Source organism: Bufo bufo, chromosome 2, assembly GCF_905171765.1.
Source record: "Bufo bufo chromosome 2, aBufBuf1.1, whole genome shotgun sequence".
NCBI classification, from domain to species: domain Eukaryota; kingdom Metazoa; phylum Chordata; class Amphibia; order Anura; family Bufonidae; genus Bufo; species Bufo bufo.
In genome coordinates, this window is record NC_053390.1 from 794,044,515 (window position 1) to 794,072,289 (window position 27,775).

Sequence of the window (27,775 nt, forward strand, 5' to 3'; positions counted from 1 at the left end):
GTGATAAAAAAAAAATCAATATGACTATGTTTTCCAAAAACTTATCACAGGGCACTAAAGGGGTAAATTAGTGGAATTAATTTCATTAATCGCCCAGCTCTGTCTGTAATGTAAGTGTCTGGCACCTTTTTTTTGCATTAACGTTACCCATGTACATATTGTAGCCACATATCCGGCCAGGTTTGCACTATTTTCTTGCGACCAGGAAGACGTGAGACATGACTGTGATCTATTCCTTCCAGTGTCTGATGCCCGAGAGCATCCAGCCTCAGATTGAGGGGGTCAGCGAGGAAGCCCTGAAGGAGCGCGTTCTGCTCAGAAGAGTAAACGAATCCGTCGACTTGTTCGACCAACTTCTTCAAGGCGGTACGTGACGAATTCCTCTTCCCACTAGTTTTTATGTTTTTGGTTTCTTTCTGTTCTATCACGTGCTGACCACGCAGATAACATGTGACACGTGGTTGCTTAGTTGACAGGTACATCCCCCGACGATGTACCAGACCAAAGCAGACTGCAGCTGATGGGTTTGTTATGCCATGGATGGCTCTAATAATGATGATCTTTATTTCTATACCACCAACGTATTCCGCAGCACTGTACAATCAGAGGGCCCTGTACAATCAGTCAACAATTAAAACGTGGAATGAGGGCCCTGCTCGCAAGAGCTTACAATCTATGAGGAGATAGGGGTGAGACATAAGGTAACAAGTGCTAGTTTTGGACAGTGGTCCGGCCATCTTAACACAATGGGGCAGTAGATATAAAGCTGCATGAGCCGTCACTAGCCGATATCTGTATAGATTCTGAGTGCGTGGGGTGTGGTGGATACTGATGGATGGTGGAGCAAGATGGGGTTAAAGTTGGGGGGGGGGGGGGGCAAATGGAGAAGAATTTTATTAGGGGATGTGATAGGCCAGCCTAAGATGTGGTTTTAGGAAGCGCCTAAAACTGCAGGAGTTGGCAGTTAACCTAATTACTTGCGGTAGGACACTCCAGAGAACTGGTGCAGCTCGGGAGAAGTCTTGGAGCCGGGAGTGAGAGGTTTGGAATATTATGGTGGATGTCAGTTGAACAGAGAGCATGGGTAGGGTGGTAGACAGAGATGAGGGAGGCGATGTGAATGAGCAGTTTACATTGAATCCTGTGGCCAACCAGTGCGATGACGGGCGGAGGCATCGGCGTAGCGGTTAGATTGGTTAGGATAGACTTGTGAGGAGGAGACCAATTAGTAATGAGTTACTGGAAAAGATCAGGGTCACAATGAGAGTTTTTGTTGTTTCCACAGTAAAAAGGGTGAATTTAGAGGTGCAGGTGGCTTGGGCCCACACGTGATATGATTATGGGGAATGAAGGAAAGACACCTAGTGGGTGCGCTGCCCAGGAGGTATAGTAGTGCCACACGCTGAGAGCAAAACTCATAACTGCATAAGGGACCACTCCTCTCTTCAGACCCCCAGTAAGGGCTCATTCAGACGAATGTAAGTGCTCAGTGCCTTTGTTGCGGACCACAAATAGCGGTCTGCAATGCATGGGCACCGGGCGTGTGAATCCCGTATTGGGATGCGGACCCATTGACTTGAATGGGTCCGCGATCTGCAAAAGATAGGACATGTCCTATCTTTTCAGGTGTGGAAGCATGGATCCAAAAGCCCACGGAAGCGCATTGGAGTGTTTCTGTGGGCTTCCGATCCATGCCTCTGCTCCCCAAAAGATAGGACATGTCCTATATTTTGCCATCTCTTGGGGATCACGGACCCATTCAAGTCAATGGGTCCTCATCCGCCAGTGCCTGTATATTGTGGACCCGCAGTACGGACACGGAGCCCTTCATTCTAATGATCTGCCATAAAACTGAGTGATAGGAATATTGATTTATCTGGACCATGGGCTCTCCATGCTGCTGGCCTCCATGATCCAAGGCTGAAGAGAGCAGAGGAACTGCTGCAATGTGCTAGGCCTATTACAGAGTATCACCCGCAGTTTTCTAGATTTGTTTCTTGCTCACTTTTATATCTTTCTGTAGGGACAACCCCATCAGTGGAGACCACAAACAAACTTCTGGATCTCATTTGTTTCTATGGAGACCGCGAGCCCACCACAGAGGACCAACAGGATCAGCAAGAGGATAATGAGAGTGTGAGTACTTGTGTGTGTTCTCTCTGCCTTTGTACACTAAGTCTAGATTTTAGGCTACTTTCACACTCTCGTTTTGGCTTTCCGTTTTGTGAGATCCGTTCAGGGCTCTCTCAAGCGGTCCAAAACGGATCAGTTTGCATTCTGAATGGAAAAGGATCCGCTGCAGAATGCATCAGTTTGCCTCCGTTCAGCCTGCATTCCGCTTTGGAGGTGGACACCAAAACACTGTTTGCAGCGTTTTGGTGTCCATCTGACGAAACTGAGCCAAACGGATCCGTCCTGATACACAATGTAAGTCAATGAGGACGGATCAGGTTTCACTGGCACAATAGAAAACGGATCCGTCCTCCATTGACTTTTAATGGTGTTCAAGACGGATCCGTCATGGCTATGTTACAGATAATACAAACTGATGCGTTCTGAACGGATGCAGACGGTTGTATTATCTGAACGGATCCATAACTGTGTAACTTCATTACCTTTATTAGAATGATACCAAGTTATATCATGTGCTGTACTCCAGAGCTGCATTTACAAGTCTGTTGGTTGTCATTGGCAACGGTCAGCAAGCTTCCTTTAGAGATGTATTCTCATCTTATAAAGCGATGGCATATCACTAGTATATGATTCAGCAATGCGCCCCCTTCATTCTTGGCTTTATAGGTCGGGCCCAGTTATCAGGTGATGGCATATCCTAGCGATTTTCCATTACATTGATTTTGGGTTTCTCCTTTAATTCGGCGGGATGCTTACTTTTTGCTACATCACATTACTGTACAGTGCAAGATGTTAAGAGGACCCATCCCGGAATGCAGATCACCAGACATGCCTAAAGCGATCAAGTAATCCTGGGAGAGTGGCGAGTGCAGCTCTGGAGTATATTTGGCAGGACTTCAAGGGGTTCTCCGGACTTTTAATATTGATGACCTATCCTCAGAATAGTGGAATAATAGATGAAACTGGAGATGCTGCCGTGACTGTTTTTTGATTGCTACCCTCCGAACAGGTCATCAATATCAGATCGGCGGGGGTCCGACACCCGGCACCCCCGCCGATCAGCTGTATGAGGAGACTGCAGAGTGCACGTCTCGCTTCTCTCTTCCTGCTCACCGCTGCTGTCTGTGACAAAGCAAACAGGACGGGAGACATCACGCGCCATCTCCTCATACAGCTGATCAGCGGGTGTGGGACCCCGGCTGATCTGATATTGATGACCTGTCCTGAGGATACGTCATCTATAGTAAAAGCCCGGAGAACCCCTTTCAGTGCTGAGTAACTAGATTTCTCTGCTGTTGATGACTATTGTTCCTGATGGGCACATACACATTATTCATAAAGGTGTTGAATGTCTGTAGTGGAAGTTGTGCGACTACTACTTACAAAGCGTTCATACTGTAACCGTAGCTCCAGGAAAAAGTCAAGAAGAGAAATGTTCCTCTGAAAAGGATCCCTGCTGGAAGAACATGGAGGTAACGGCATCACCACAGATGTTCGGTAATCCAAGTGTGACGACCGAGTCATCCACATCCTCCTATTGGTTATAGAGGAGACCCCCCCCTATCGGGGGAGACACTTGTGCACCACGCCTCACCTCTATTACCTCCATATGTGCACATGCAGAGGTGTTGTCTAATGGAACTTCTAATACACGTCCTTTCTGTGTTGCAGAGAAAAGAACAATGCCGAGAGAATCTTCAACCTGATGCCGGAGAGGAACGCCCATTCTTACCGCTCCATGATCCGAGGAATGGTGAAGGTACTGTACTAGTCCCAGGCAGGCACTTCTGATACGATCTCCATACCAAAGATGTGACCTTATTTTGTATTATTTCAGCATGGAGCTTACACCCAGGCATTCAGCATGTACACAGACCTTCTGAACAGCAGATACACTGGTGAGTCCAGCGCATATAAGCCTGTGAAAGGGGGACCGTCCCCACCTTCTAATGCCGCACTGTTTCTGGATCTAATATATTCTTGTAGCAGTCAGAGCTCTGATACAGTGCACCAAATCCTCTGCATAGGTATAAATTAAAGGGGTCGTCTCACTTCAGCAAATGGCATTTATCATGTAGAGAAAGTTAATACAAGACACTTACTAATGTATTCTGATTGTCCATATTGTCTTCTTTGCTGGCTGGATTCATTTTTCCATCAGACTACACACTGCTCGTTTCCATGGTTACGACCACCCTGTAATCCAGCAGCGGTGGCCGTGCTTGCACACTATAGGAAAAAGTGCTGGGCTCTCTGGTGGCCGGGACCGTGGGAGCGCACATAGGCCGGTGCTTTTTCCTATAGTGTGCAAGCACGACCACCGCTGCTGGATTACAGGGTGGTCGTAACTAGAGTTGAGCGAACCTGCCTTTTGGCAGGTTCGGGTTTTAAGTGGATTACGTGATGAATTCCGTTCTCACAGAATCCATTGCGTAAGGCCTCATGCACACGACCGTTATGTGTTTTGCGGTCCGCAAAACACTGATGAAGCCCGTGTGTGTGTTCCGCAATTTGCGGCATGACACGGACAGCCATTAATATAACTGCCTATTGTCCGCAAAACCCGGACAAGAATAGGACCACGGAACGGAGCAACGGATGCGGACTGCACATTTTTTTTTGTGGCCCCATTGAAGTGAATGGGTCTGCATCCAAGCCGCCAAAACTGCGGCTCGGATGCGGACCAAAACAACGGCCGTGTGCATGAGTCCTAATTAAATGCCAGCATGCCGCATAATACAAGTGTATGGCCATCGCCGAGGCAGGCTTGCTCAATTCTAGGTGTAACTATGGAAACGAGCAGTGTATAATGTGATGGAAAAATGAATGCAGCCAGCAAAGGAGGCATTATGGAGAATCACAATACATTAGTAAGTGCCTTGTATTAATTTCCTGTACATTTCCTGTACATATTTGCTGAAGTGAGACACCCCTTTAATTATAAAAGAAGGTCTATTTTTCAGTGTACACTGACCTCAATAACAATATTGTATACAGTGAGCTCCCCCTAGTGGTGTCTACAGGCAACCAGAATTGTATCATTGAACTATATCTAGAGACCAGTCTCGGAAAAACAGAATCCAGCCCATGATATGTCAAGAAATGAATCGGTGCAGAATTCTTCATGTGAAAGTGTGTTCAAAAGTGGACGGTCACTTGTAATTGTCATATTTACTGCTATAGGAACCCGGATAACGTGTTCTTGTGCCATTTCTCTGCAGGGGATGTGTACACCTTCAATGCACTGATATTGGCAGCTCCAGAGACCAAAACTGAGGTCAAGGATCAGTGCGCCCTGATTGTGGTAAGAGACCTTACTTATGGTAGCATTCATGACCATAGTACCGGATATTGGTAAAATACTTGCAGACTGTAAAGATGGTGCTTTGTCTTGGGGATCATCTTCTTAAAATGTAGCCTCGCTAACATAGGGTTCTTGGGTGACGTTTTTCATTGGAGTTGTGCTGTGAGGAGAGTGAATGGGGTCTTAAATCACAAATGTGAAATTCCCTTTAGCAGACCTGGGATTTTTTTTTCTCATCGTTGTCTGTGACTAATATTTGCGGTCATCATCACATGCACTAGTAACGGGATATCCTACATTAATGGTATATCTATAGGATTTTTCCTAAAATGGTTGGCAGCAGTACAGCTTATCCCTAAAGTACTACTACTACTTTACTAAAAGTACTTCAGGGACCACAGAGTGGTGGATGAAAAGCTGGACACACGGATCTTCCACCAACTATATTACAATGTGAGCTTTTGTGTGCAAGAGCAGGGCGTGAAATAGAATATTTTACCCTTGTATGGACCCAAGGACCTTATTTGTGCTCCCCCCTGATGTAGTAGGTTGACAATGTTGTAGTTCCCATTCCCTTGTATGAGGGACACGCCACAGGAAAGGATTTATTCACCTCGAGCACCGGCTTCCTCAGTTCTGAGGTTAGGTTGAACATTTTGATGATTATCCTATTTATTTATTTTCCAGGAGCTGCTAAACCACATGGTGCAACAAAAGGTTACGCCAAATTTACTAACCTTCAATTCAGTCTTGAAGAGCTTACGAAAGATTGGTCCGTCGGTGAAGGGCATGGCGATGCAAACCCTAATGGAGATGAAAGCACTTGATATCGGTAAGTTAGCGCCTGGACTGCTGTTCCTGATCCCTGTGGTGAAGTAGAGTCTTGTTCACTCTTTATCTTTTATACCAGACAGATCTTAAAGAGGGCACCTAAACCTTTACTGAAATCCTGAAGGTGCAGCAGCGCTTCTCGGCGAGCTCTGCAGCTTTCATGGGCTCCGCTCTGCTTTTCCAGCATACAAAGTATATAGGTTCTGTACTCCACATGCTGGAAAAGCCTGAGCAGAGTCCATGAGAGCTGGTGGTACAGAGCTTGCTGAGAAGCGCTGCTGCACCTTCATGTTTTAGGTCTCCTTTAAAGGGTTTATGCAACTCTAACAGTGTTGCCTAGACCTGCCCGATCCAAGTTGGGGGTGATGCCTGATCCCACCACTGGATCCAGTCTGTCGGGCTCTCTGGCCTGCAGTTCCGCTCCCACGTGCGCCGAGGACAACATCTGTCGACGGGGCACTCTTGACCTCTGCGGTGGTGACCTGCTCTTGTGATGTGACGCAGAGGGAGCAGGTCACCACTGCGGAATGTAGTCAGCTCTGCGCACGTGGAAGCGGAACTGCCGGCCCGGCAGACAGAGTCCAGCTGTAGGGATCCAGATGAGCATCGCCCCCACCCACCCTGGGTCGGGCAGGTCTGGGCCACTCTTTTATTATTGGATAACCCTTTTAAATTACATAACAGGAGATAGGATAACTTAAAAAATCATAAGTTTAGGTTTCTTGTATTTTTTTACATAATTGTAATTTCCATTCTCCTCATTTGCTCACACAACTCAGTTATACTTGTCTTTCCTTCTAGAACCGAGCCTTGCAACATACAGCCATTTGTTGGGAGTGTTTTTTAAACCTGGTGGGTACAAGAATCCTCACTGATGTGATTTACCGATGGCGGCTCATGAGTAATGTCGTCATTCTTACATTGAAGCCTGTATGCACTTCCAGCTTCATATGGGTGGTTTTCTGAAATTCTGCTAAAGTTTGGGGAAAATAAGAATATACCTGGGTATTGACAAGACGTCCATTTTGGATTCAAGTGACCTTAGCAGCCAGTGCTCATATTTACATGGGGCTATGATATGGTTGGCTGCCTTTTCATTAGCTTCCTTGGCCAAGTGATATCCTCATGAGCGCCTCTTGATGGAATTATTTTCCGTTTACAGTATTTCCTGTCTGTCTTTACAGGGGATTTATTGGGCCAGTCCCAGCTGCTGACCTCCATTCTGGATCAGACACAAGGAAAAAGCTTTACAGCCAAGGATCCCGATGACAGTATGTTTTCTTTTATTGCTGTGGAGCAGTGAGGCATTTTGTGACTGAAGTGCTGTATTCTGTTGGCTAGCTTCAATCCCTTTCTGTGCACGCTCCATTGATTTCAATATGTGGCAGAGAAGGAAGAGACTTGAGTAACTGCCGCCCATTATCTGTCACCAGTGACCTCCCTATCCAACTGTGGGCATAGACACATAGCTGTGGTTCACCTGATTTAAAATGCTGTTTTTATTTTTTAATCCAAGGCTCCATTTCAGAGTTATGATACTTTCTTAATATGCAAATTAGGCTTTTGGTGCAATTTGGGCATCACCATTGCTCTTGTTACACCCAAGCGTCCTCCTTTTTGTGGGTAGCGCCTTCCTGGCTGCTTTCATTGGCAGTGGCAAAGCAGTCAAAAAGGGGCTAGCCACAGAAAGGAGCAGAGCTTGGGTGCAACAAGAGCAATGGTGATGCCCTCATTGCACCAAAGGTCTAATTTGCATATTAAGAAAAAAATATCAGGACCGGCGCCTCGAATGAACAAAATAAAGAGTGTTTTAATTGGGTGAACTACAGCTGTGTGTCTATGCAAACAGCTGGATAGGGAAGTCACCCGTGACAGATTCCCTTTTAATCCCTGCTGGGAAAGAGGGAGACCTAGATGTAGCTAAATTAACTTGAATATCTGACCTGAACAAGCAAATATCAGTTGTCTGTCTGTACAGGTAACTTGATGGGTAATAAAGTCAGGTGATTACAGCAGCCTCTGCACTGTTTCAGCACAGCAGTACTTGTAATCTAATAAAGGTCAGGAGAGAAGTGGCAAGTGTAATGTGGACTAGCAGGCTCGTAGAGACGCTGGCCGGGTTATGTGCTTCAGGCTGCTCTAGAATAGAGCAGAATATCTGTGTCCTCGTGAAGAAACTTTATTCTTATCTATCCCATTAGTCTTGTAAAGCATCTACAAAATTAATAATTTGCATTTTTTTTTTTTTTTCCAGTGTTCTTTTTCAGTGAAGCCATGAGAGTGGTGAGTAAACCTATGAGTCTCTTCTGACTAACTGCAGTGGGGAACTTTGCTGGCCTTTCCTTGTGTTGAGCTGCTCATACACATTCAATAGCTGTTGGCCAAACGATCGTTCATCCAACATCCCCCGGCTCTGTTCTGGCTTCCCCGTACACATACACATTTGGCTCCGCCATACGTGTCTGCGTATTCTATAGGGAGAGCAGAGAAAGCTGCTGCCGGCGGCTTATCTCCCGGGAGAACAAATGGATCAGGCAAAAATATTCATTGTGCCTGATCCTTGTATCGACCAACATCATCTGTCAGGAGCTCCCAACACACACTAGTGTCAGCCGGACCTGCCGACACTAAATGGTAAAAAATTTTTGTTACATTCAAAGACCAAAATGTTATCACAGCTGAGGTTTTGCTACAGTTATATCTTGGTTATGTAAATTAAACATATATCAGAGGCACACACTTCTTTCCTGTCCTGATATTTTGCTACAATGTATCAGCCTGGAGTCCAGATTACCTGGACTGGATGCAGTTGTAGTAAACTCCCAGCTGTGAGAAATATCATGTCTGAACTGGTTTTTAGCCTCAGTAAGGACATCTTTGCATGCCGTCTTCTCAACGATTTTTTTTTCCATTGCAAAGTCTGTCAAAAATATACAGTAATTGCCCCGTTGATTGAAATGGGAATCCTCACTTCAGAATAAAAGGAATGAGCTGCAGCTTCTGTGTCCTCACGTGGTGTAGCCCGCAAGCAGTGATCTTGAAAATGGCGAGATATGGAATAACAGTGTATTAGGAAGTTGCAGAACTTTTTATAATACGGGGACTATTTTTTTTTTTATCCACGTAAAAACTCGGACAGCTATGTAGAAATAAAAATAAAAAAGTGAGGATGCAGCAAAGCAAAAACTAGATTTTTGTACTTACCATAAAATGTTTCTCTTCCGTTCATTGGGAGACACAGGCTTGACCATGGGGTATAGCACAAAAGTGTGAGGTCCTCCCTTCAGCTACACCCTTCCTAAAGAGACTAAATCCTCAGTGTCTGCAGGGCATAAATAGCTGAGGGCTTGCTGGGCTTTGTAGTGCACTTAAGGCCGCAGGTTGCTTCTTTAACATTAACTTATTGTATGATGCAAAGACAAAGCATCACCTACCTCAGGCAGTAACAGTGACAACCCCATGACAGCAGCTAGGGCCCACACAGCGCACGGGTGATGCACCAGCCCGAGTATCGTGCAGCAAGCCACACTAACCTGAAACCACTACATTTCCTGGCTGCGCTAAGCCCCAACCCATTTATAGCCAATCAGCATTTGTCTTACCACTAACCAATCAGCGGGCCTGTTATGGCTGCTCTCACATGAGGTGTACATGAGAGAAGCACTGGGATTAGCTGGGAGCAGCTGCCTGAGGGATTGTCCTACTTGGATCAGGAAGGGCGACCGACAGGAAAGAGCCGCGAGTTCAGACACCCTACGATGGAAGTGATTGCCACTAAAAAGGCCACCTTGTAGGAAAGGAAGTTAAGGGGCACCTGCTGCAAAGGCTCAAGCGGTGAGGACTGGAGAGCGCTGAGCACCAGATTAAGATCCCAAGGACTCAACGGGGGGCGGTAAGGGAGTGCAGCATGTGCAACCCACTTCTGAAAGGTCCGAACCGCAGAAAGCGAAGCCAAGTTCCGCTGAAATAGAATGGAGAAGAGCCGAAACTTGCCCTTTGAGAGAACCGAGAGCCAGCCCCAAGTCCATGCCTGACTGCAGGAAAGACTAGAGCCGCGGCAACAAGAAACGAATGGGAGACAGCTGATGACGTTCGCACCAACCAAAGTAGGACTTCCAGGCCCGGTGATAGATCCGGGAGGACGACTGTTTCCTGGCACGAATCATGGTCTGGATAATAGCATCTTAGAATCCTCGAGCCCTTAGTACGGCGGCTTCGACAGCCATGCTGTTAAATGTAGAGACCTTAAAAATCGGGTGTAAGATCGGTCGTTGCGAGAAGAGGTCCTCCCGAAGGGGAAGACGCCAGGGTTCGTCGGGGTGGACGGCGACTAGGGATGAGTGCCACACTTGACGTGGCCTATCCGGGGTCACGAGAATGACATGCAGACCTTCGGACTTGATTTTTCGAAGAAGACGTGGAAGGAGGGGAAGAGGAGGGAACACTTAAGGAAACGTGAACTGACTCCATGCAATCACGAGAGGCGTCGTACGCCAGAGCCAGGGGATCCTTGGACCGCCCAACAAAGTTCTCGACCTAGCGGTTGAAGCTGGAGGCCATGAGATCCACGTCTGGCCGACCATTAAGACGCTCCCAGCTGAGGAAGTCGGCGATCTAGTTGCCACCAGGGATGTGAACTGCCGACGGCACCGGAACATGGCTCTCCGCCCAGCTGAGAATCAGCGCTGTTTCTGCCATGGCTGCAGGCTCTGGGTGCCGTCCTGGCGGTTTAATTACGCAACAGCCGTGGAATTGTCGGACTGAACCCGAACCTGGACGTCCCCGAGGTGGTCGGTCCAATGAAGCAGAGAGACTAATCGGCCTCAATTCCAGAATGTTGATGGGAAGAGGGCATTCCCCGCACGACCATGTGCCTTGAACGGAGAGATTTTCCAATACTTTTGGGGTTGCCGCTGGCCCGCTCCGTCCCGTCCCTGAGGGGGGAGAAGGGACACACAGCCGCCCTAAAAAAGCTCTCTCCGTCCCCGTCCCCCTTCCAAGATAGGACATGCCCCGGCCGAAAGGAGAAGCCAGTCGGGTGCGAAGTATCTGCCGTGGGAAGCTGGATGGGGAGTAAGCCGCAGAGAAACTGGGGCCTCGATTACGAGCAGGTTCGGCAGGGAACGGGAACGCCCCAGGGGGGAAAAAAAAACTCAGAAATATGCCCCTCAAAGAAGCCTAACACCCCCCCCCCCCCCCATCTTTACACAAGGAGTAACCTGAGAAGAGGGAGGGAGGGGGGCATTTGGGGGCCGAGGAGAGAATACTCACCCGTCTGGTGTTTTCTGCCCCTTGGGGAGGGTTGCCACACAGGTAACAGAGGGGACTTAACGTGCGGCGGCCATGGTGATCTGAAAGCTGGTGGGATACAGAGGATTTGGGAACCTCTGGTCCTCCTTGTCTTCTGGAGACCTGGAATGAGCAGCTGGCTTGGGGACCCCCTGGTCTCTCCTCTCCTGGGTGGGAACGCAGGTAGCTAAGGCTGCCTATAACCCAGCTACAAGAAAAGAAGAGAGGGGGAAAAGAAAAAACAAAAGAAACAAAGATCAGCAGAGAGGTCTTTCTCCTATGGACACTAAGCTAAAACGGTTAGTCCCTGTAGGAAGGGTATAGCTGGAGGGAGGAGCTCACACTTTTTTGTGCTTAGTGTCGCCTCCTAGTGGCAGCAGCTATACCCATGGTCCAAGTCTGTGTCCCCCAATGATACGAATGAGAAAACAGGTTTTATTGTGCAGAAGTAGTAAACCATTTTTGCTATCGCTGTAATCGTACTGACCCAGAGAATAAAGTTATAATGTTATTTATTATTTATACCACAAATGTGAGGCTGCCTCAATATATACCGTGCTGCAGAACCCAAAATAAAGGGTGCACCCCCTTGACTGTGTGCTACTGGCCGAGCACCACTAGCAGGTTATACTCTCAGTCTCGGCTCAGTCACATTAAAGGTTTTTTTTTTTTTTTTTTTTTTTTTTTTTTTTTTTTTTCTCCCCCCCCCATCTCTGGTGGCATATCCTGCAACGTCAATGTCAGATAGGTGCGGGTCCTACCTCTGGGACCTGTTCCTATCTGCAGAACAGAGCCCGGAAAGTGAAGGAGAGCGGACCACGCATGCATGGCGCGCTGTCTATTCATTTCTATGGGACTGCCTAAAATAGCTGAGCGAGTGCCCTGCATTTTCAGAAGTCCCATAGAAATGAATGGAGAGCGCACCATGTAAGTGGGACCACCGCTCCACTGCCCTCTATTGGACTGCTGGAGATAGCACTTGGCTATTTTCGGCAGTCCGATACAAATCAATGGAGGGTGGCCGTGCATGCCCGGCTACTCTCTGCTCACTTGGGGCTGTTCCGCACCTATCTGACGTTGGAAGCATATACTAGTGATATGCCACACATTTCCAAGATAAAACAACCCCCTTAAGTTGTAGAGTAGATTTTGTCCCAGTTCTGGGTTTGGGCAGATGATGTGCAGTCATAGCAGATACATGTGATACAAGTAGAGGTGTTTCGGGGGTATTTATGTGTTATAACCTATCCCTTATACTCGCAGTGTTTGGAAGCGAAGGATTTGGACTTGGCGTATGAATTGCACAAGCTGCTGAATACTGGGGATAACTGGAGGCTGCTAGGAAAGACGTCCCAGGAATTTGCTTACTAGTGAGTATTTGGGGACTAAGTCACGATGTACATGGTGGTGGCCATATCTGCTGGTGACTGGGTTCTGCTCTCAGTCCCTGGATGATGTCACTGATGTGTGTCTGTCTCTTTGCAGTGGCAGGCTCTTCCACATAGTGTGCATGATGGAAAACGCTGACATGGTCTTGAAATGGTACCGAGAGCTGATCCCATCAGTACGTTCACTGAATGTCTTTCACTTAGTGTGATGTATTCTACGCTTTACATCCTTGGTTCTTATGTTGGTCCATTTATTTTTATTTTTTTATTTTTTTTAATCAGCTCTATTATCCCACCTCCAAAGGCTTCCAGAACTTGCTTCAGGTGCTGGAGATGGAGAACCGACTAGAGCTCATTCCTGAAATCTGGAAAGGTAAGTGAAAGCGATCACCTCTAACCACACGCAACGTTTGGGGCCATCAAGAAACGTCTTCGGCTTCTGCAAAGATTCATTCTGTTTTGTGCGTTTTTGATTAGCCTTTAAAATTGCCCCCTTCCGCTTGTGGAGGTAATGATACATCTTAAAAATATGGAGTGTCTTAAACTGTGTACAATGTGTGCATGTTTATACCCTGTTGTGTGTGTTTTTTTTTTTCAAGATATCAAACTACTCGGACATAGTAACAAGGAGTACTTACTTGAGGAGGTCCTGCACTTGATGGCCACTGGGAAACCAAATGCAGAGGTATATATCTGTTGTGCACACCCATCCATATCCAACATGAAATCTGGAATTATTACAGTTCTGACATGAGCCATTAGCGCAGGTACAGTAGGCCAACACTGCCTGTTTCCTGAAGCTTACTCTTCAGCTTTGCTGTATACACTGTGACAGAATAATCAGAGTCATTTCATTACCATAAGAGGGAAGGCAAGTTAAAGGGAACCTGTCACTGCGATTTTGTGTATAGAGCTGAGGACATGGGTTGCTAGATGGCCGCTAGCACATCCGCAGTACCCAGTCCCCATAGCTCTGTGTGCTTTTATTGTGTATAAAAAACGATTTGATACATATGCAAATTAACCTGAGATTATTGTTGAGCGAACTTGTTTTAAGTTCGGCATCTAAAGTTCGGGTTATCGAAGAATCGCGCTATGGATTCCGCTACCACGGACCATAAGTTATGGTCCTTGGTAGCGGAATCCATAACGCGATTTTTCGATAACCCGAACTTTAGACGCCGAATTTAAAACACAAGTTCGCTCAACACTACCCGAGATGAGTCCTGTCCCTGAGATGAGTCCAGCGTGAAGAAGCCCAGCACCGCCCCGCATCCTCAATCTCCTCCTTGCTCCCCGACGTCAGAAAGCTAGAGCGCCGTGATCTTGCGATGCGCATGCGCAGTTTATTCCCTGCGGCTGATGCCAGCACAGGGAAGGAACACTATGACGACACTGCGTATGCGCTAGCTCGCGCATCACGAGATTACGGTGCTCTAGCTTTCTGACGTCGGGGAGTAAGGAGGAGATTCTGAGGATGCGGGGCTGGGCTCCTTCACACTGGACTCATCTCAGGGACAGGACTCGTCTCAGGGTCATTTGCATATGTATCAAGTCAGTTTTTTTACACAATAAAAGCACACAGAGCTATGGGGACTAGATATTGCGGATGTGCTAGTGGCCATCTGGCAACCCATGTCCTCAGCTCTATACACAAAATCCCGGTGACAGGTTCCCTTTTAATGACAGCTCTGTTTTACTTCAGGAGGCATAGATGGGGCAGGACAATAACACTATACACACAGAGGAGGTGGGATAGTCACACTATGTACACACACAGAGGGGGTGGGAGAGCAATTATACACACGCAGATGAGGCTTGATAGTCTTTATACACACACATGGCAGGATAGTCACGCTATGCTCAAATAAATACACGGAGAAGGCAGGATAGTCAATTGCACTTACCGGAGATGGTGGGATATTCTTACTATGCACACACGCGCACAGGAGGCAGGATATTCACACTATGCACACACGGGCACAGGAGGCAGGATATTCACACTGCACACCCACACAGAGGAGGCAGGATATTCACACTGCACACCCACACAGAGGAGGCAGGATATTCACACTGCACACCCACACAGAGGAGGCAGGATATTCACACTGCACACCCACACAGAGGAGGCAGGATATTCACACTGCACACCCACACAGAGGAGGCAGGATATTCACACTGCACACGCGCGCACAGGAGGCTAGCTAGTCACATGCCTACACAAGAGGTGGGATAGTCACATTACACACACACAGAGGAGGTATAACTAATGCAGCTTCTTGTTAGAGGTAAGTACTTATGGCTGCCGTGTTTGCAGTGCAGAGGTCTATTCAGTTCTTTCTCTTTCTGTTACCTCCTTAGCTCCAAGCTGTATTTGCTAATACTGCCGTATCTATAAAGTCTGTGTATGAATCCAGTGCTACGTCTAAGTTCCAGCTGAAGGTGTCTGCAGCTGCATTCGGGAATATAGCATTACTGCTGACAAGAGCAGGGAGACTGGAGGAAGCCTGGTAAGATTCCTGCTCGTACATTTCCAGTCGATGCCAATTTCCTTCCAGGAGTTTAGAAGGGCCATCAATTACAATGCTCCTCCTGCTGGTTAGTATAGACGCAGGTTAACGTGATTCTTCATACCACCAGCAAAAGATTAAAAGTGTGTATTGTTCATGGGCCACACGCATAGCATTTTGTAAAATCTTTCCCTTCAGAGCTGAACCCCTTGTGCTGCAGCCCTCTTGTTTTCCCTAATCCTCTAACAGAAGGTTGTTGGCATTGTCTGCAGTGTAACGGATACAGTGGAGCTGCAGTCCAGTCCTGCTAGCTCACATGGCACACGCCAGCCCTCCATAGACTTTATACGTCTGCGTTTATCTCTGCCAAGACTTTCCTGAATGTTTTTGCAGAGAAGGCTTCTGCACACTGAGCGAGCAGGTAGCCTGTTCTCAGCCTGTGTCCCCATTGAGGTGGCAGAGACTTTTTACTGTTCCTGCCTTCTTCTTGCTCAATGAGCGCCGTGCATGCAGATCAGCGATCCGCGATTCTGCTTCTTGCTCTGGTCCGTGGTAGCGGAATCCATAACGCGATTCTTCGATAACCCGAACTTTTTAGATGCCGAACTTAAAACACAAGTTCGTTCAACACTAGAGAGGAGCGTTTGTTCCATAACTGGGGCAGAGACCAGTTCAGCCTAGTGCTGGGATGGCCAACCTGCGGCTCTCCAGCTGTTGCAAAACTACAACTCCCAGCATGCCCAGCCTGCCTACAACTATCATCCTACAGCAGGGCATGGTGGGAATTGTAGTTTCTCGCCCATATTCCTTGGGGGACACAGGAAACCATGGGTATAGCTCTGCTCCCTAGGAGGCGTGACACTAAGTGAAAGCTGTAAGCCCCTCCTCCATCAGCTATACCCCTCAGCCTGGAGAAGAGACTGCCAGTTTTTTGCTTAGTGTCCAAGGAGGCAAGACACCCCCTGCTTATGCAGGGTTGTTTTCCTATAATTTTTAATTTTTTGCGTTATTTGTTGTTTTAATTCGATTTTTTTTCTACTTACAGGGACAACAGAGGCGCATTAGACCCCTCTGTTTCTCCCGGGGTTGAGTTGCGCCAGTGCCGGTAATACCGCACTGCCGCCTCCCCCACAGAAGACAAGGTGGACCAGGGCAGCCTCGCTCCCCTGCGTCCCGCCAGCTCAAGGGTCGCCCGCACGCCAAGTCCCTCCCCCGGCTTCCTGCCACTGCGGTGCCAGTAGCTGAAGGGGCGACCCTGCTGGATGGATTGAGGGCGAAGACAGCGTATGGTGAGAGTGGCTGCTCCAGCCTCCCCTTCCTTCCCACTGCTGCTACATCGAGCCCCCCCCCCCCCCCCCCCCCACCCCCCCCCCCCCCCCCCCCCCCCCCCCCCCCCCCCCCCCCCCCCCCCCCATGGGCATATCTTACCGGCACCTTACCGGGTATCATTTGGGGGGGACTTTGTCAGGGCAAAAATCCACTTTATTAGCGGCAGGGCACGAACTCATAGAAGGGAGGTTCCCTTCAGGGAACGGCTGTAGGCTGGGGGCCGTTTTTCCTTGGCACGAACAGGCGCCATAGCTGGCCGGCACTCATCCAATCTTGGGGGTTAAAATCATTTTGCCGCGCGCGCGCGGCTTTGCGTCTCTTCAGCGCGGCGAGGGGTGGGCGGAGCTTCATAGCGCTCCGCTACTTCCGGGTTCGTCGGGCTCCACATCGCATACTGCGTGGAATCCTCTCTACGTCCGATCCTGAAGCTGTTCATCCCCGTGCCGGCTGCCTCCCCTCCACAGCCTCCTTCTGTCTGCTTCCCTTGCTGCTGCCGCTTGCAGGGTCTGGTAGGACTGTTAACCCCCTCCGTGCCAGTACTGTTGTTGGGTGTAATCTCCGTTCCTTTTGCCCTGGGGGTCTCCCATAAGGCAACATTTTCCACCATGTCAGACCCTTCTGCAGCTGCCAAGCCTTGGTACCATGCCTGTACTGCTTGTAGGGAACCCTTTCCCCGGGGGCAGTCTGATCCGCACTGTCCCTGCATGCCGAGCTCCACCGCAGCCTCAGTCGCCCGCTGGGTCGCTCCCTGCTTCCTCTGACCCGCCTGACTGGCTAGATCCCTGTCCCAGGCCGTGGAAAGCCTCACTCATGTTGTGGGCCGCCTAATAGACAGGCCACCTCCCCCGCCAGGACGCTACTTTTACTGTCGCGCCCTCCGGGTCCACCGCTTTCTGCCGCTTGCAGCGGGTTCACTCCCTCTTAGTGACCCCTCCCGAGCTAGGCACTCTCAGAAGCGTCTTAGAGTAGAGCGAGCCTCCTCCTCTGAGGCCTCACTCTCCCCGCCACGCGTGCGCACCCAGACGAGCCTCTCCTCTCCAAAGGATTCGCTCTCTGAAGGTGAATTGGCGGTTTCAGATTTGGAAATGGACTCGGCCCTGCCGTCCAAGCTAGCCTCAGCGATGAGTCAACTCATCTCGGATATTCGTGACACCTTTAAGGTGCAGGATGACCCCCCTAGCTCTGACGCAGCTAGCGTCTCCTTTATCAGACCCAGGCAGGCCTCAAAAGTCTTTCCAATCCACTCTGATTTCTCCTCCGTGGTGTCTAAGGCTTGGGCTCGCCCGGACGCCCGTTTTGTCAATCCCAAGAAGCTGGACATTTGCTATCCATTTCCAGCCGATGTCGTGGCCACCTGGTCGTCCCCACCCAAGGTGGACCCCCCTGTGGCCCGTCTGTCAAAAAACACGGCCATCCCTGTTCCCGACGGGTCCTCTCTTCAGTCAGCGGAGGACCGTCGCATGGAGACCCTTTCCAAGGGCATTTTTGCTGCCTCCGGTTCTGCTCTCAGACCGGTTTTTGCCTCTGCTTGGGCAGGTAAAGCAATCTCTGCTTGGGGTGCGCAGCTGGAACAGGAGTTGGACTCGGACGTCCCCATCCAGGACCTACGTTCCTTGGCTCAGCTTATTATTCGGGCCGGGAATTTTGTTTGTGAGGCCTCCCTTGATGCGGGAGCCCTTATTGCACGCTCCTCCGCCCTGGCGGTTTCCGTCAGGAGGGAGCTCTGGCTGAAAGTTTGGAAAGCGGACGCTGCCTCCAAACGTTCCTTGGCGGGGCTACCGTTTGCGGGTTCCCGCCTTTTCGGGGTCCGCCTAGACGAGCTTATTTCGGAGGCCACGGGTGGTAAAAGCACCCATCTCCCTCAACCCCAAGCCAGGGGCGCCCCCCCGCGGACGCCCCGGTGCGTCTCGTTTTCGGTCCTCCCGCAGGACCTCTGGGGCTCCCCCTGCAGCTGCCGCTTCGGCCCCTCCCCAGGATAAACGTAGGAAGCCGTTTTTTCGGGCACAGCCCTCCTGGCGCAGGCCGCAGGCTGCCCGCACACCCGCAGCAAAGCAATCCTCTGCCTGAAGGCGCGCCCCCCACCCACCCGGGTGGGGGGCCGGCTCCTCCTTTTCAGGGACATCTGGATGGCTCACATCTCCGACGCCTGGGCTCTCGAAATTGTGTCCTCAGGATACAAAATCGAATTTGCGTCTTTCCCTCCAGATCGGTTCTTTCGCTCCCGCCCCCCGCGGGACCCGAAAAGCGCGGCTGCGTTCTCCGCGGCTGTTCAAGCCTTACTGGACAGAGGGGTGATTACCCCCGTTCCTCTAGAGGAAAGGTTCCAAGGGTTCTATTCGAACCTCTTTGTTGTTCCCAAGAAGGGAGGTTCGGTGCGGCCCATTTTGGACCTCAAAAAGCTCAACCGTTTTCTCTTCCTTCGACGGTTTCGGATGGAGTCCCTCCGTTCCGCGGTGGCTTCCCTGGAGCAGGGAGATTTCATGTCTTCCATCGATATACAGGATGCCTACCTCCATGTTCCGGTAGCCCGGTGTCACCATCGCTTCCTCCGATTCGCCGTGGGGGACCTCCACTTCCAGTTTGTCGCCCTTCCCTTTGGGCTGGCAACAGCCCCCCGGGTGTTCACCAAGGTCCTGGCCCCGGTTTTGGCCTTACTCCGTTCAGGGGTGTTTTCTCTGCTACCATACTTGGACGATATCCTCATCAAGGCTCCGTCCCTTTCTCAAGCGGTTGCCAGCGTGGATCTCACTCTAGAGACTCTGACGAGGTTCGGTTGGGTCATCAACTTCCCCCAAGTCCTCCCTTCCCCCCTCCAGAAACTGGTCTTCCTGGGAATGCTTTTAGACACGGGAGCGGCGGGAAGTACGTCTTCCCTCGGAAAAAACGTCTGATCCTCCGTGGGGCGGTTCGGGGTCTCCTTCTCCACCGTCGACCGTCCTTCCGCTTCTGCATGCGGGTCTTGGGGCAGATGGTTGCCTGCTTCGAGGCGATCCCGTTTGCGCAGTTTCACTCCCGCCCTCTCCAACGGGCGATCCTCTCCTCCTGGGACAAATCGCCGCAGTCTCTGGATCATCCCTTCCATCTATCGCCTCCGGTGAGGTCATCTCTCCGCTGGTGGTTACAGTCCCCTCTTCTGGGCAGGTCTTTTCTGCCACTCAACTGGTTGGTGGTTACAACCGATGCCAGTCTCTTGGGCTGGGGAGGCGTGTTTCCTCCCCGATCCGTCCAGGGCATTTGGTCTCCATCGGAGTCCAAAACTCTCGATCAATGTCCTGGAGCTGAGAGCGGCCCTTTTGTCTCTACGACACTGGACTCATCTGTTGAAGGGTCATCCAGTTCGTGTACAATCGGACAACGCCACGGCTGTGGCGTACATAAACCACCAGGGGGGCACTCGCAGCGCTGCTGCAATGAGGGAGGTCTCCAGCATTCTCCGTTGGGCGGAAGCCCACGTCCCGGCCCTATCGGCAATTTTTATTCCAGGGGTGGACAATTGGGCGGCGGACTTCCTCAGTCGCACCACTGTCGACCCCGGCGAGTGGTCTCTTCACCCGGAGGTATTCGAGGCCATTTGCCTTCGTTGGGGCATACCGGACGTGACCTCATGGCCTCCAAGTTCAATCACAAGGTCCCCGCCTATCTGTCCAGGGCCAGGGATCCGGGAGCTTGCGGAGCCGACGCCCTCGTTCTTCCTTGGCGAGGCTTCGCGCGTCCATACATATTCCCTCCCATCCCACTCCTGCCCAAGGTCCTTCGGAAGATCGCGGCGGAAGGCGGTCTCGGTGATTCTGGTCGCTCCGGACTGGCCCCGCCGGTCTTGGTATGCCGACCTCATGCTGCTCCTGGCAGACGCGCCCTGGCCGCTGCCCGCCAGGGAAGATCTTCTCTCTCAGGGACCGATCTTCCACCCGCGTTTAAGGTCCCTACGTTTGACGGCGTGGTTGTTGAGACCACCGTCCTGACTCGTAGGGGTTTTTTCAGCGGACGTCGTCCGCACCTATGATCGCGCCCGTAAGCCGTCCTCTTCTAGGATCTAATTATAGGACCTGGAGGACCTATTTGGGGTTCTGTGCCGATCTAGGGATTCCTCCGCCTCCCGCTTTTCTCTCCCCACCGTTTTGTCCTTCCTGCAGAGCGGACTTGCCAAGGTCTGGGTCTTAGTTCTTTGATGGGTCAGGTGTTCCTGCGCTGTCCATTTTGTTTCAGCGCCCCACTGGCCCCCCCTTGGTCCTGTCAAGACCTTCCTTCAGGGCGTGGCTCACGCGGTTCCCCGTACCGGCCTCCGGTACCGCCCTGGGACCTGAACCTGGTTCTCTCAGCGCTCCAGGCTTCTCCTTTCGAGCCTCTGCGGACGGTTTCCTTGCGACTTCTGTCCTGCAAGGTTATTTTCCTTGTAGCAGAACCCTCTCTTCGGAGGGGTGTCCGAATTGGCTGCACTCTCCTGTCTGGAACCTTTCCTAGTGTTCCACCAGGACAAGGTAGTTTCTTCGTCCGGTCCCTTCCTTCCTTCCTAAGGTGGTATCACGCCTTTCATCTGAACGAGGACATCGTTCTCCCTCTTTGTGTCCTTCCCCTTCCCACCCTAGGGAGAGGGAACTTCATCGCCTGGACGTTGTCAGGGCCGCTCAAGGCTTACCTGGAGGTAACCGGCTCTTTCAGGCCGTACTGACTCGCTCTTTGTGGTTCCGGAGGGGTCGCGCAGAGGGTTGGCGGCATCCAAAGTTGCTATCGCCCGTTTTGTCAAGATGGCTGTTACTGAGGCTTATCTCGCCAAGGGCAAGGTTCCGCCCCTCGGTGTTACCGCTCATTCCACTAGAGCGGTCGGGGCTTCCTGGGCTCAGAGAAATCGGGCTTCTACGGAGCAGATTTGCAAGGCGGCCACTTGGTCCTCCTTGCACACCTTCACCAAGTTCTACAGGGTGCATACTCATGCGTCGGCTGACGCTGCTTTAGGTCGTCTGGTGTTGCAGGCGGCAGTTGATTAATGCCTCCGGTTGTTGGTTCTAGTTTGTTCTGGTCCCTCCTTCTGGGACTGCTCTGGAACGTCCCATGGTTTCCTGTGTCCCCCAAGGAATATGGGCGAGAAAAGGAGACTTTTGTATTACTTACAGTAAAGTCTCTTTCTCGCTCTTCCTTGGGGGACACAGCACCCGCCCTTCATTTGGGTTTACAGTTGTGGTTCCGGCTTGGTTGCCCCCGTTGGGCTTGACGGTTCTTTTTCCGGTTGGTGGTTATCTTTCACTACTTGGACACGCAACTGGCAGTCTCTTCTCCAGGCTGAGGGGTATAGCTGATGGAGGAGGGGCTTACAGCTTTCATTAGTGTCACGCCTCCTAGGGAGCAGAGCTATACCCATGGTTTCCTGTGTCCCCCAAGGAAGAGCGAGAAAAGAGACTTTACTGGTAAAGTAATACAAAAGTCTCCTTTTTAAAAACAGCTGGAGAGCCGCAGGTTGCCAGCCCTGAGCTAGAGCATCCCCATGTTGTGCTCCATCCCAGAGGATGCTAGTAGGAATACCTCATGAGCCATTTGTACTTTAAATACGTCACTTTTTAGACAGGTTTTGTGCGACTTTATAATCAGTTAGTGACTGCTGTTACATATTATTTTCATTTTTTTCTAAACAGGAAAATTCTCAAATCTTTCAAAACAAAGCATCTTGTTCCCGGTGCGTAGTAGTAGTTTAGTGAACCACGCAGGTATAACCCCCAGTAATGTACCTGCAGTACTCCTCCTCCATCAGTCATGTGAAAGGATAGAATTCATGCCTCCAGATTCTGGACAGCCGGGCTAATGGGGAAAGAATACTGCACTGCGCTGTTTTTATCTTTGGCCACAATATTGACTTTGGGAGAAATTTTTTTTTATATGGCGCAAGTTCCATGCACCATTTTCTGACATGAGTTTCGCTAGTGGGAACCCACAATAAGTAGTACTCCTTATAACTAATGTGATTTGGGAACGGGAGAAGCCATAGGGATCTTTATCCTGTTCACAGAGCAGCAGGACTGTAAGATCAGATCTGTCCCTTTTTTCATATTCTCCTTCATGTTTCAGGTCCAATGTAGTCACTGAGCTTTTAGATGGAGCTAAAGCTGCAGGGAACAAAGCTATGGCTGTAGATCTGGTGCAGCTTGTGGTCGGCTTCAGCTCGCCGGACACGGCCCAGATTGCTCAGCGAGTGCTGAACGACTTCACCCTGACGGAAGAAGAACAGAGGTAAACCACGCTCTTTGGTACAAATCTACATGAGGCTGCGCTCCACTCTGCTGAATAGTCAAGTGCATGGCGTAAGGACCGTTTCACACTTTGCATTGCTTCGAGAATAGGAGAATAGCTCAGTACCATACGACATCTGACGGCGAATTATATGGCTGGACGCAGTCACATACACGGTGCTGCCAAACACCTTCTTGATTTGTGATGCATTACCCACCGAGCGTGTGGCCATATACTGCCTGTGTATGAATCTGATTCCTCACACATTTGCATTTTTTAGAAGAGTGCTCTGTAATATCGTGCCACGTACACTTTTGCATGTTGTTTCCTACTGCTCCTTAGCGAGGATCTATAAGGATCGTTGAATAGTTACTTGTCTACTGATCCTCATGAGATGCCGCCAGGGAAAGCTCATTGTTGTGATCTGTGATTTCCACGCTGAAGATTGTCTTTTTTTATTTTTTTTTATTAGGATAATATACAAGACCTGGTCCAGAGCAGCGGCACCAGCAGTAGCAGTAGTAGTGACAGCGACCATGAATTAAGATGACAGTACTGGATTGAAGAACCTCCGTCCTCGCCACTGCAGATAACCGGAAGAGGGAAAAGGAAATTTCACTAATTATTAACTTTTTTTTCTAAGTTATTCATTATCTACTCCCTGGAGAGTTTACAATAAATTATTCCAGAAGTTTATTTTCTTCATTTTGTACTGTGAGGGTTGCCGGATGCACATGGACCGCATACGTATTATGTGGATCCGCAAATATGGATGTGGTCTTTGTGCATCCTGGAACTTTCGCGGGAGCCACGGTACAGAAGCTAATTTTTCACTGTAAATGGACACGAATAGGACAGGCGCTATAGTTTGCATAGTAATGAATGGGTCCGTGTGTGATCGGCAAAAAAATGCTACCACAGTCGAGTCGCGACCCATTATTATGAGCACGTCCTACTTTTGACGCTGGCAGCGTGTAGCTCAGGAAGGACGTCACGCGGTGAGCGTGGCTGTGGGTATATAAGGTGTGCGATTAGGATGTCTACACACACATCCCTCATTGCCGGTCGAGGGGTCTAACAAGTGGCGATATATCAGCGTTGGGAGATTATATTGGCTTTTGGGCCAAGGAATGGTGGTGATGTGAAGCGTATGAGTGGACAAATGGCACCATTGAGCATAAGTGACATGAGAAACTGCGGAGCACCACGTGCCATAGATGTGAAAGTTCAACGTCCTGCTATGAAGAGTGCGCGAGGGCGGACAGAATGCCCCCTACCGGGCAGCCGCTCAGTGACCAAATGAACTAGGGTCTACAAGACGTGTGTCTAAGGGCTCATTCACACGAACGTTGTTTTGGTTTCGCATCCGAGCTGCATTTTGTGCGGCTCGGTTGTGGACGCATTCACCTCAAAGGGGCCCCGAAACATGTGTCCTATTTTTGTCCGTTTTGCGGACAAAAATAGGCATTTCTATTATGGGCGGCCCGTTCTGTTCCGCAATTTTGTGGACTGCAAAACATGGCATGGTCGTGTGCGTCAGCCCTAAAACGGTTCAATTAATCCTACAGTGTAAAGCATACAGATGGTCACTGCATCTTTTTTGCTGCAGAATTGGACCTCCGCTGATCTGCAAAGGGTTGTATTCTCCGATCAGTCTCATTTTCTGCTTCGTCGAATGGATGGACATTGGCGTGTCAGGTCAAAAACATCAGAGAACAAGCAACCTGCAACCACTGCTGGAAGAACACAAGCTGGTGGTGGCAGGGTTATGGTCTGGGTAAGGTTTTTCTGCCATTCTTTTAGCCAACTAATCCATGTGGAAGGCACTGATTTGTGTATGAATCCATCCTTGCAGATCAGGTACACCCATATATGATGATTGTCTTCCCTGGGGTGGATGGGATGTTCTAGCAAGACAATGTGACATGGCTTGAAATGTCTACCATTGCTTTGAAGAGCATGACCAAGACTTCCAAGTACTACCCAGGCCCCCAAATTCCCCAGACTTGAACCCAATTGAGCATCGTATTTGCTCTATGTATCCTCCAGCAGCTGTGGGGGTGCAGTCAGCATGGCTCCAGATACCGGTGACAACCTACCGGGACCTTATTGATTCACTCCGAGCCTGTCTAGCTGCAGCCCGTGGTGGGTGATAAGGTTACTGGACTGTGTAATACTACTGTCAGCCCAGCTGACCGGCTTGTGGGAATCATTGCTGTTAGCTGGTGGATGAATGTTCTTTCAGCCATGTGTATGGGCAGCTAAGGTTCCTTAGTATCAGGCATGCGATCACAGATAATGTATAAGTTACTCCATCTAATCTGCCTAAGGCCTCATGCACACGGCCGTTCTGTGATTTGCAAAACACAAGATACACCCATGTGCATTTTGCGGAATGGAAGGTCTGGCGTTCAGTAGACCAGTCCTATCCTGCTCTGTGATACGGATAAGAATAGGGTATGGATGCGGACAGAACACGGAGTGAGGCTAATCAGCACTTTTCATCCTTTGCAGTTGCTTTTCTCAACCTGTGGAAGGTTCAGCTTGTCTGCTGTGTCCCAAGTGCTACCTTGGAACCGAACCAGAGTTCGGGAAATGTTTTTTTTACAGTACAAATTAATTTATGAAGTTATTGCCCCAAGTCTCACGAGACTTCACAAAGCAATAACAACTTCGGCTCATCGGAGCCAATACATTCTAATAGCTCTGTACAGTATTGGAACTACGTTTTATGCGAATCGACTTCGGATGTTTCATCCGACGTCGATTCGCTCATCCCTAGTGGTGATCTTTCTGCTTCTGAAGCTGCAGCATCTTCTCTGCTTGTCAAAAGCAATACCAACAAGCGACAGCGCTACTGGAATTGCTGAGGTGGACAAAGAATGGATGTTCAACAGAAACAGCAGGTGGCGGTATGCTAATGGGGATATCTGGGGATATGAGGAATACACTTTTAATTTAAACAAAGTTTTTAATAATTGGTTGGATTTAATTAGAAACTATATTTTTGGTGGAACATCCCCTTTAAAGAGTCACAGTACTTTCACAATTTAAGAGAATGGTGTAAATAGCAAAATTCTAAATCACTTCATTTAAAAAAAAAAATCACCCTGCATCTACCTGAAAAATAAAAAAAAAGCTGTAACGTCATGGCCACTAGGGGTCTCACTTCCACCTAATTTGCAGTCCACTGCCTGTTGTCAGGCTCGGGTATCAGAGACTCAGAAGATGGGAGAGGGAGCGTGTCAGAGCTAGCTGAGCTCCTGAGCCTGATAAACCTGCTTCTACACCGCTTTGGAAGATTATAGAAGACTCCTGCATGTCGTTTCGGAGCTGAAAATGAACAGTCTGAAGTAAGGGAAAGGACGTCACAGCAGTACAGTGCTGGAAGATTTCACGAAATGTATATTCCTCCTGCTTCTGAGTGAAATGCATCTATCTGTGCTGTGAAATAGGGAATAATACGGCTGAAATAGACATTAGGGAAGCCCAAAAATGACCTGCTCCTTAAAGGGGTTTTTCACATACAATGGGGGCATATCGCTAGGATATGCCCCCATTGTCTGATAGGTGAGGGTCCCACAACAAGAACAGAGTGGGGATATGAAGGGAGGACGCACTGCGCATGCGCAGCCCCCCTCTATTCATTTCAATGGGGCCGCTGAAAATAGCTAAGCGCTGGCTCTGCTATTTCCGTCTGCCCCATAGAAATGAATGTGAGCAGGGGCAGCGCGTGCGCAGTGCACTCCCATTCACTTCTATGGGAGCAGGGCTTGGTGATGGACGGACCCTGGAAAACCTGGGGTCCTCCAGCCACAGCTCTCACCGCTCCGTTCTCCTTGTAGGTGCGGGTCCCAGCGGTGGGAGACACACACCTCAAACAATGGGAAAACACCTTTAACAGTTATGATTGTACAAAGAAGCACAGCCATTAGGCTACATGTATGTGTTTTGCGGTCCGCAAATTGCATTTTTTTTTTTTGCGGATCCATTGTAACAATGCCTAAAACGGACAAGAATCAAACATGTTCTATTTTTTATTGCGGGGCTACGGAACGGACACAGTGTGCTGTCTGCATTTTTTGCAGACACATTGAAATGAATGGGTCCGCATCCTATATGCAAAAAAACGGAACGGACACTGAAACAAACAATGTTCGTGTGCATATAGCCTAATGCAAACTTTTTTTTAAAACTCTGATACGATTTAGGGCACAGCCATAATAGTAAATGTGTGCCATTATCTTTCTAATACGTGCATCGTACGCTTCTTGGAGAAAGCAGGTTCTGTAGTGCAGGGAGGCAGAAGTAATGAAGGGTATTCTACTGTACAGTACTCTGAGATTGACCAGAGTAGCTGTGTGAATGGAAATGAATACAAACTCGGGGTTTGTCTCCACTCTTGTCCATGAACTCTATCTGGAATTACAACCTTCACTTGAATAGGGATTAGCTGCAATACCAGACACTTATTAGGGAAATAGAATTAACCAAATTTTTATATTTCTAATCCATGGATAACCCATTTAAACGCACTGTCCACAATGGACGTTTGTTTGGTTCATAGGGTCCCCTGACAACAAGCTGACCCCAACAAGGTGGTCCTCTGCTCTGACCCCAAGCAATGGGCTATAATTGGATGAAGAATCCAGTAGCAAGTGTTCAGCTCCCCTGCAGCGTCATCTTAGGTGAAAATTATGCATTGCACAGCGCCAACTGAAATCAATGGGCTGTCTGTGTAATGCACGGACATCCTGGGTCCTCCAGACAGA

General features: G+C 49.4%; 1 protein-coding gene across 1 annotated transcript in view; it reads left to right on the forward strand.

Moving 5' to 3' along the window:
• Positions 1-22,982, forward strand: part of PTCD3 (pentatricopeptide repeat domain 3) — a 37,350-nt gene extending 14,368 nt beyond the window's left edge. The window contains exons 7-23 of the mRNA XM_040419259.1: positions 243-366; positions 2,024-2,136; positions 3,541-3,605; positions 3,805-3,892; positions 3,971-4,031; positions 5,355-5,437; positions 6,125-6,269; positions 7,070-7,120; positions 7,453-7,539; positions 8,523-8,551; positions 12,821-12,927; positions 13,043-13,121; positions 13,228-13,318; positions 13,545-13,630; positions 15,307-15,455; positions 22,412-22,452; positions 22,842-22,982. Of these exons, the coding sequence (XP_040275193.1) occupies positions 243-366; positions 2,024-2,136; positions 3,541-3,605; positions 3,805-3,892; positions 3,971-4,031; positions 5,355-5,437; positions 6,125-6,269; positions 7,070-7,120; positions 7,453-7,539; positions 8,523-8,551; positions 12,821-12,927; positions 13,043-13,121; positions 13,228-13,318; positions 13,545-13,630; positions 15,307-15,455; positions 22,412-22,452; positions 22,842-22,852 (1,410 nt within the window). The 3' untranslated portion in view covers positions 22,853-22,982. The remainder of the gene's footprint in view (positions 1-242; positions 367-2,023; positions 2,137-3,540; positions 3,606-3,804; positions 3,893-3,970; positions 4,032-5,354; positions 5,438-6,124; positions 6,270-7,069; positions 7,121-7,452; positions 7,540-8,522; positions 8,552-12,820; positions 12,928-13,042; positions 13,122-13,227; positions 13,319-13,544; positions 13,631-15,306; positions 15,456-22,411; positions 22,453-22,841) is intronic.
• Positions 22,983-27,775: the final 4,793 nt, after the last annotated feature.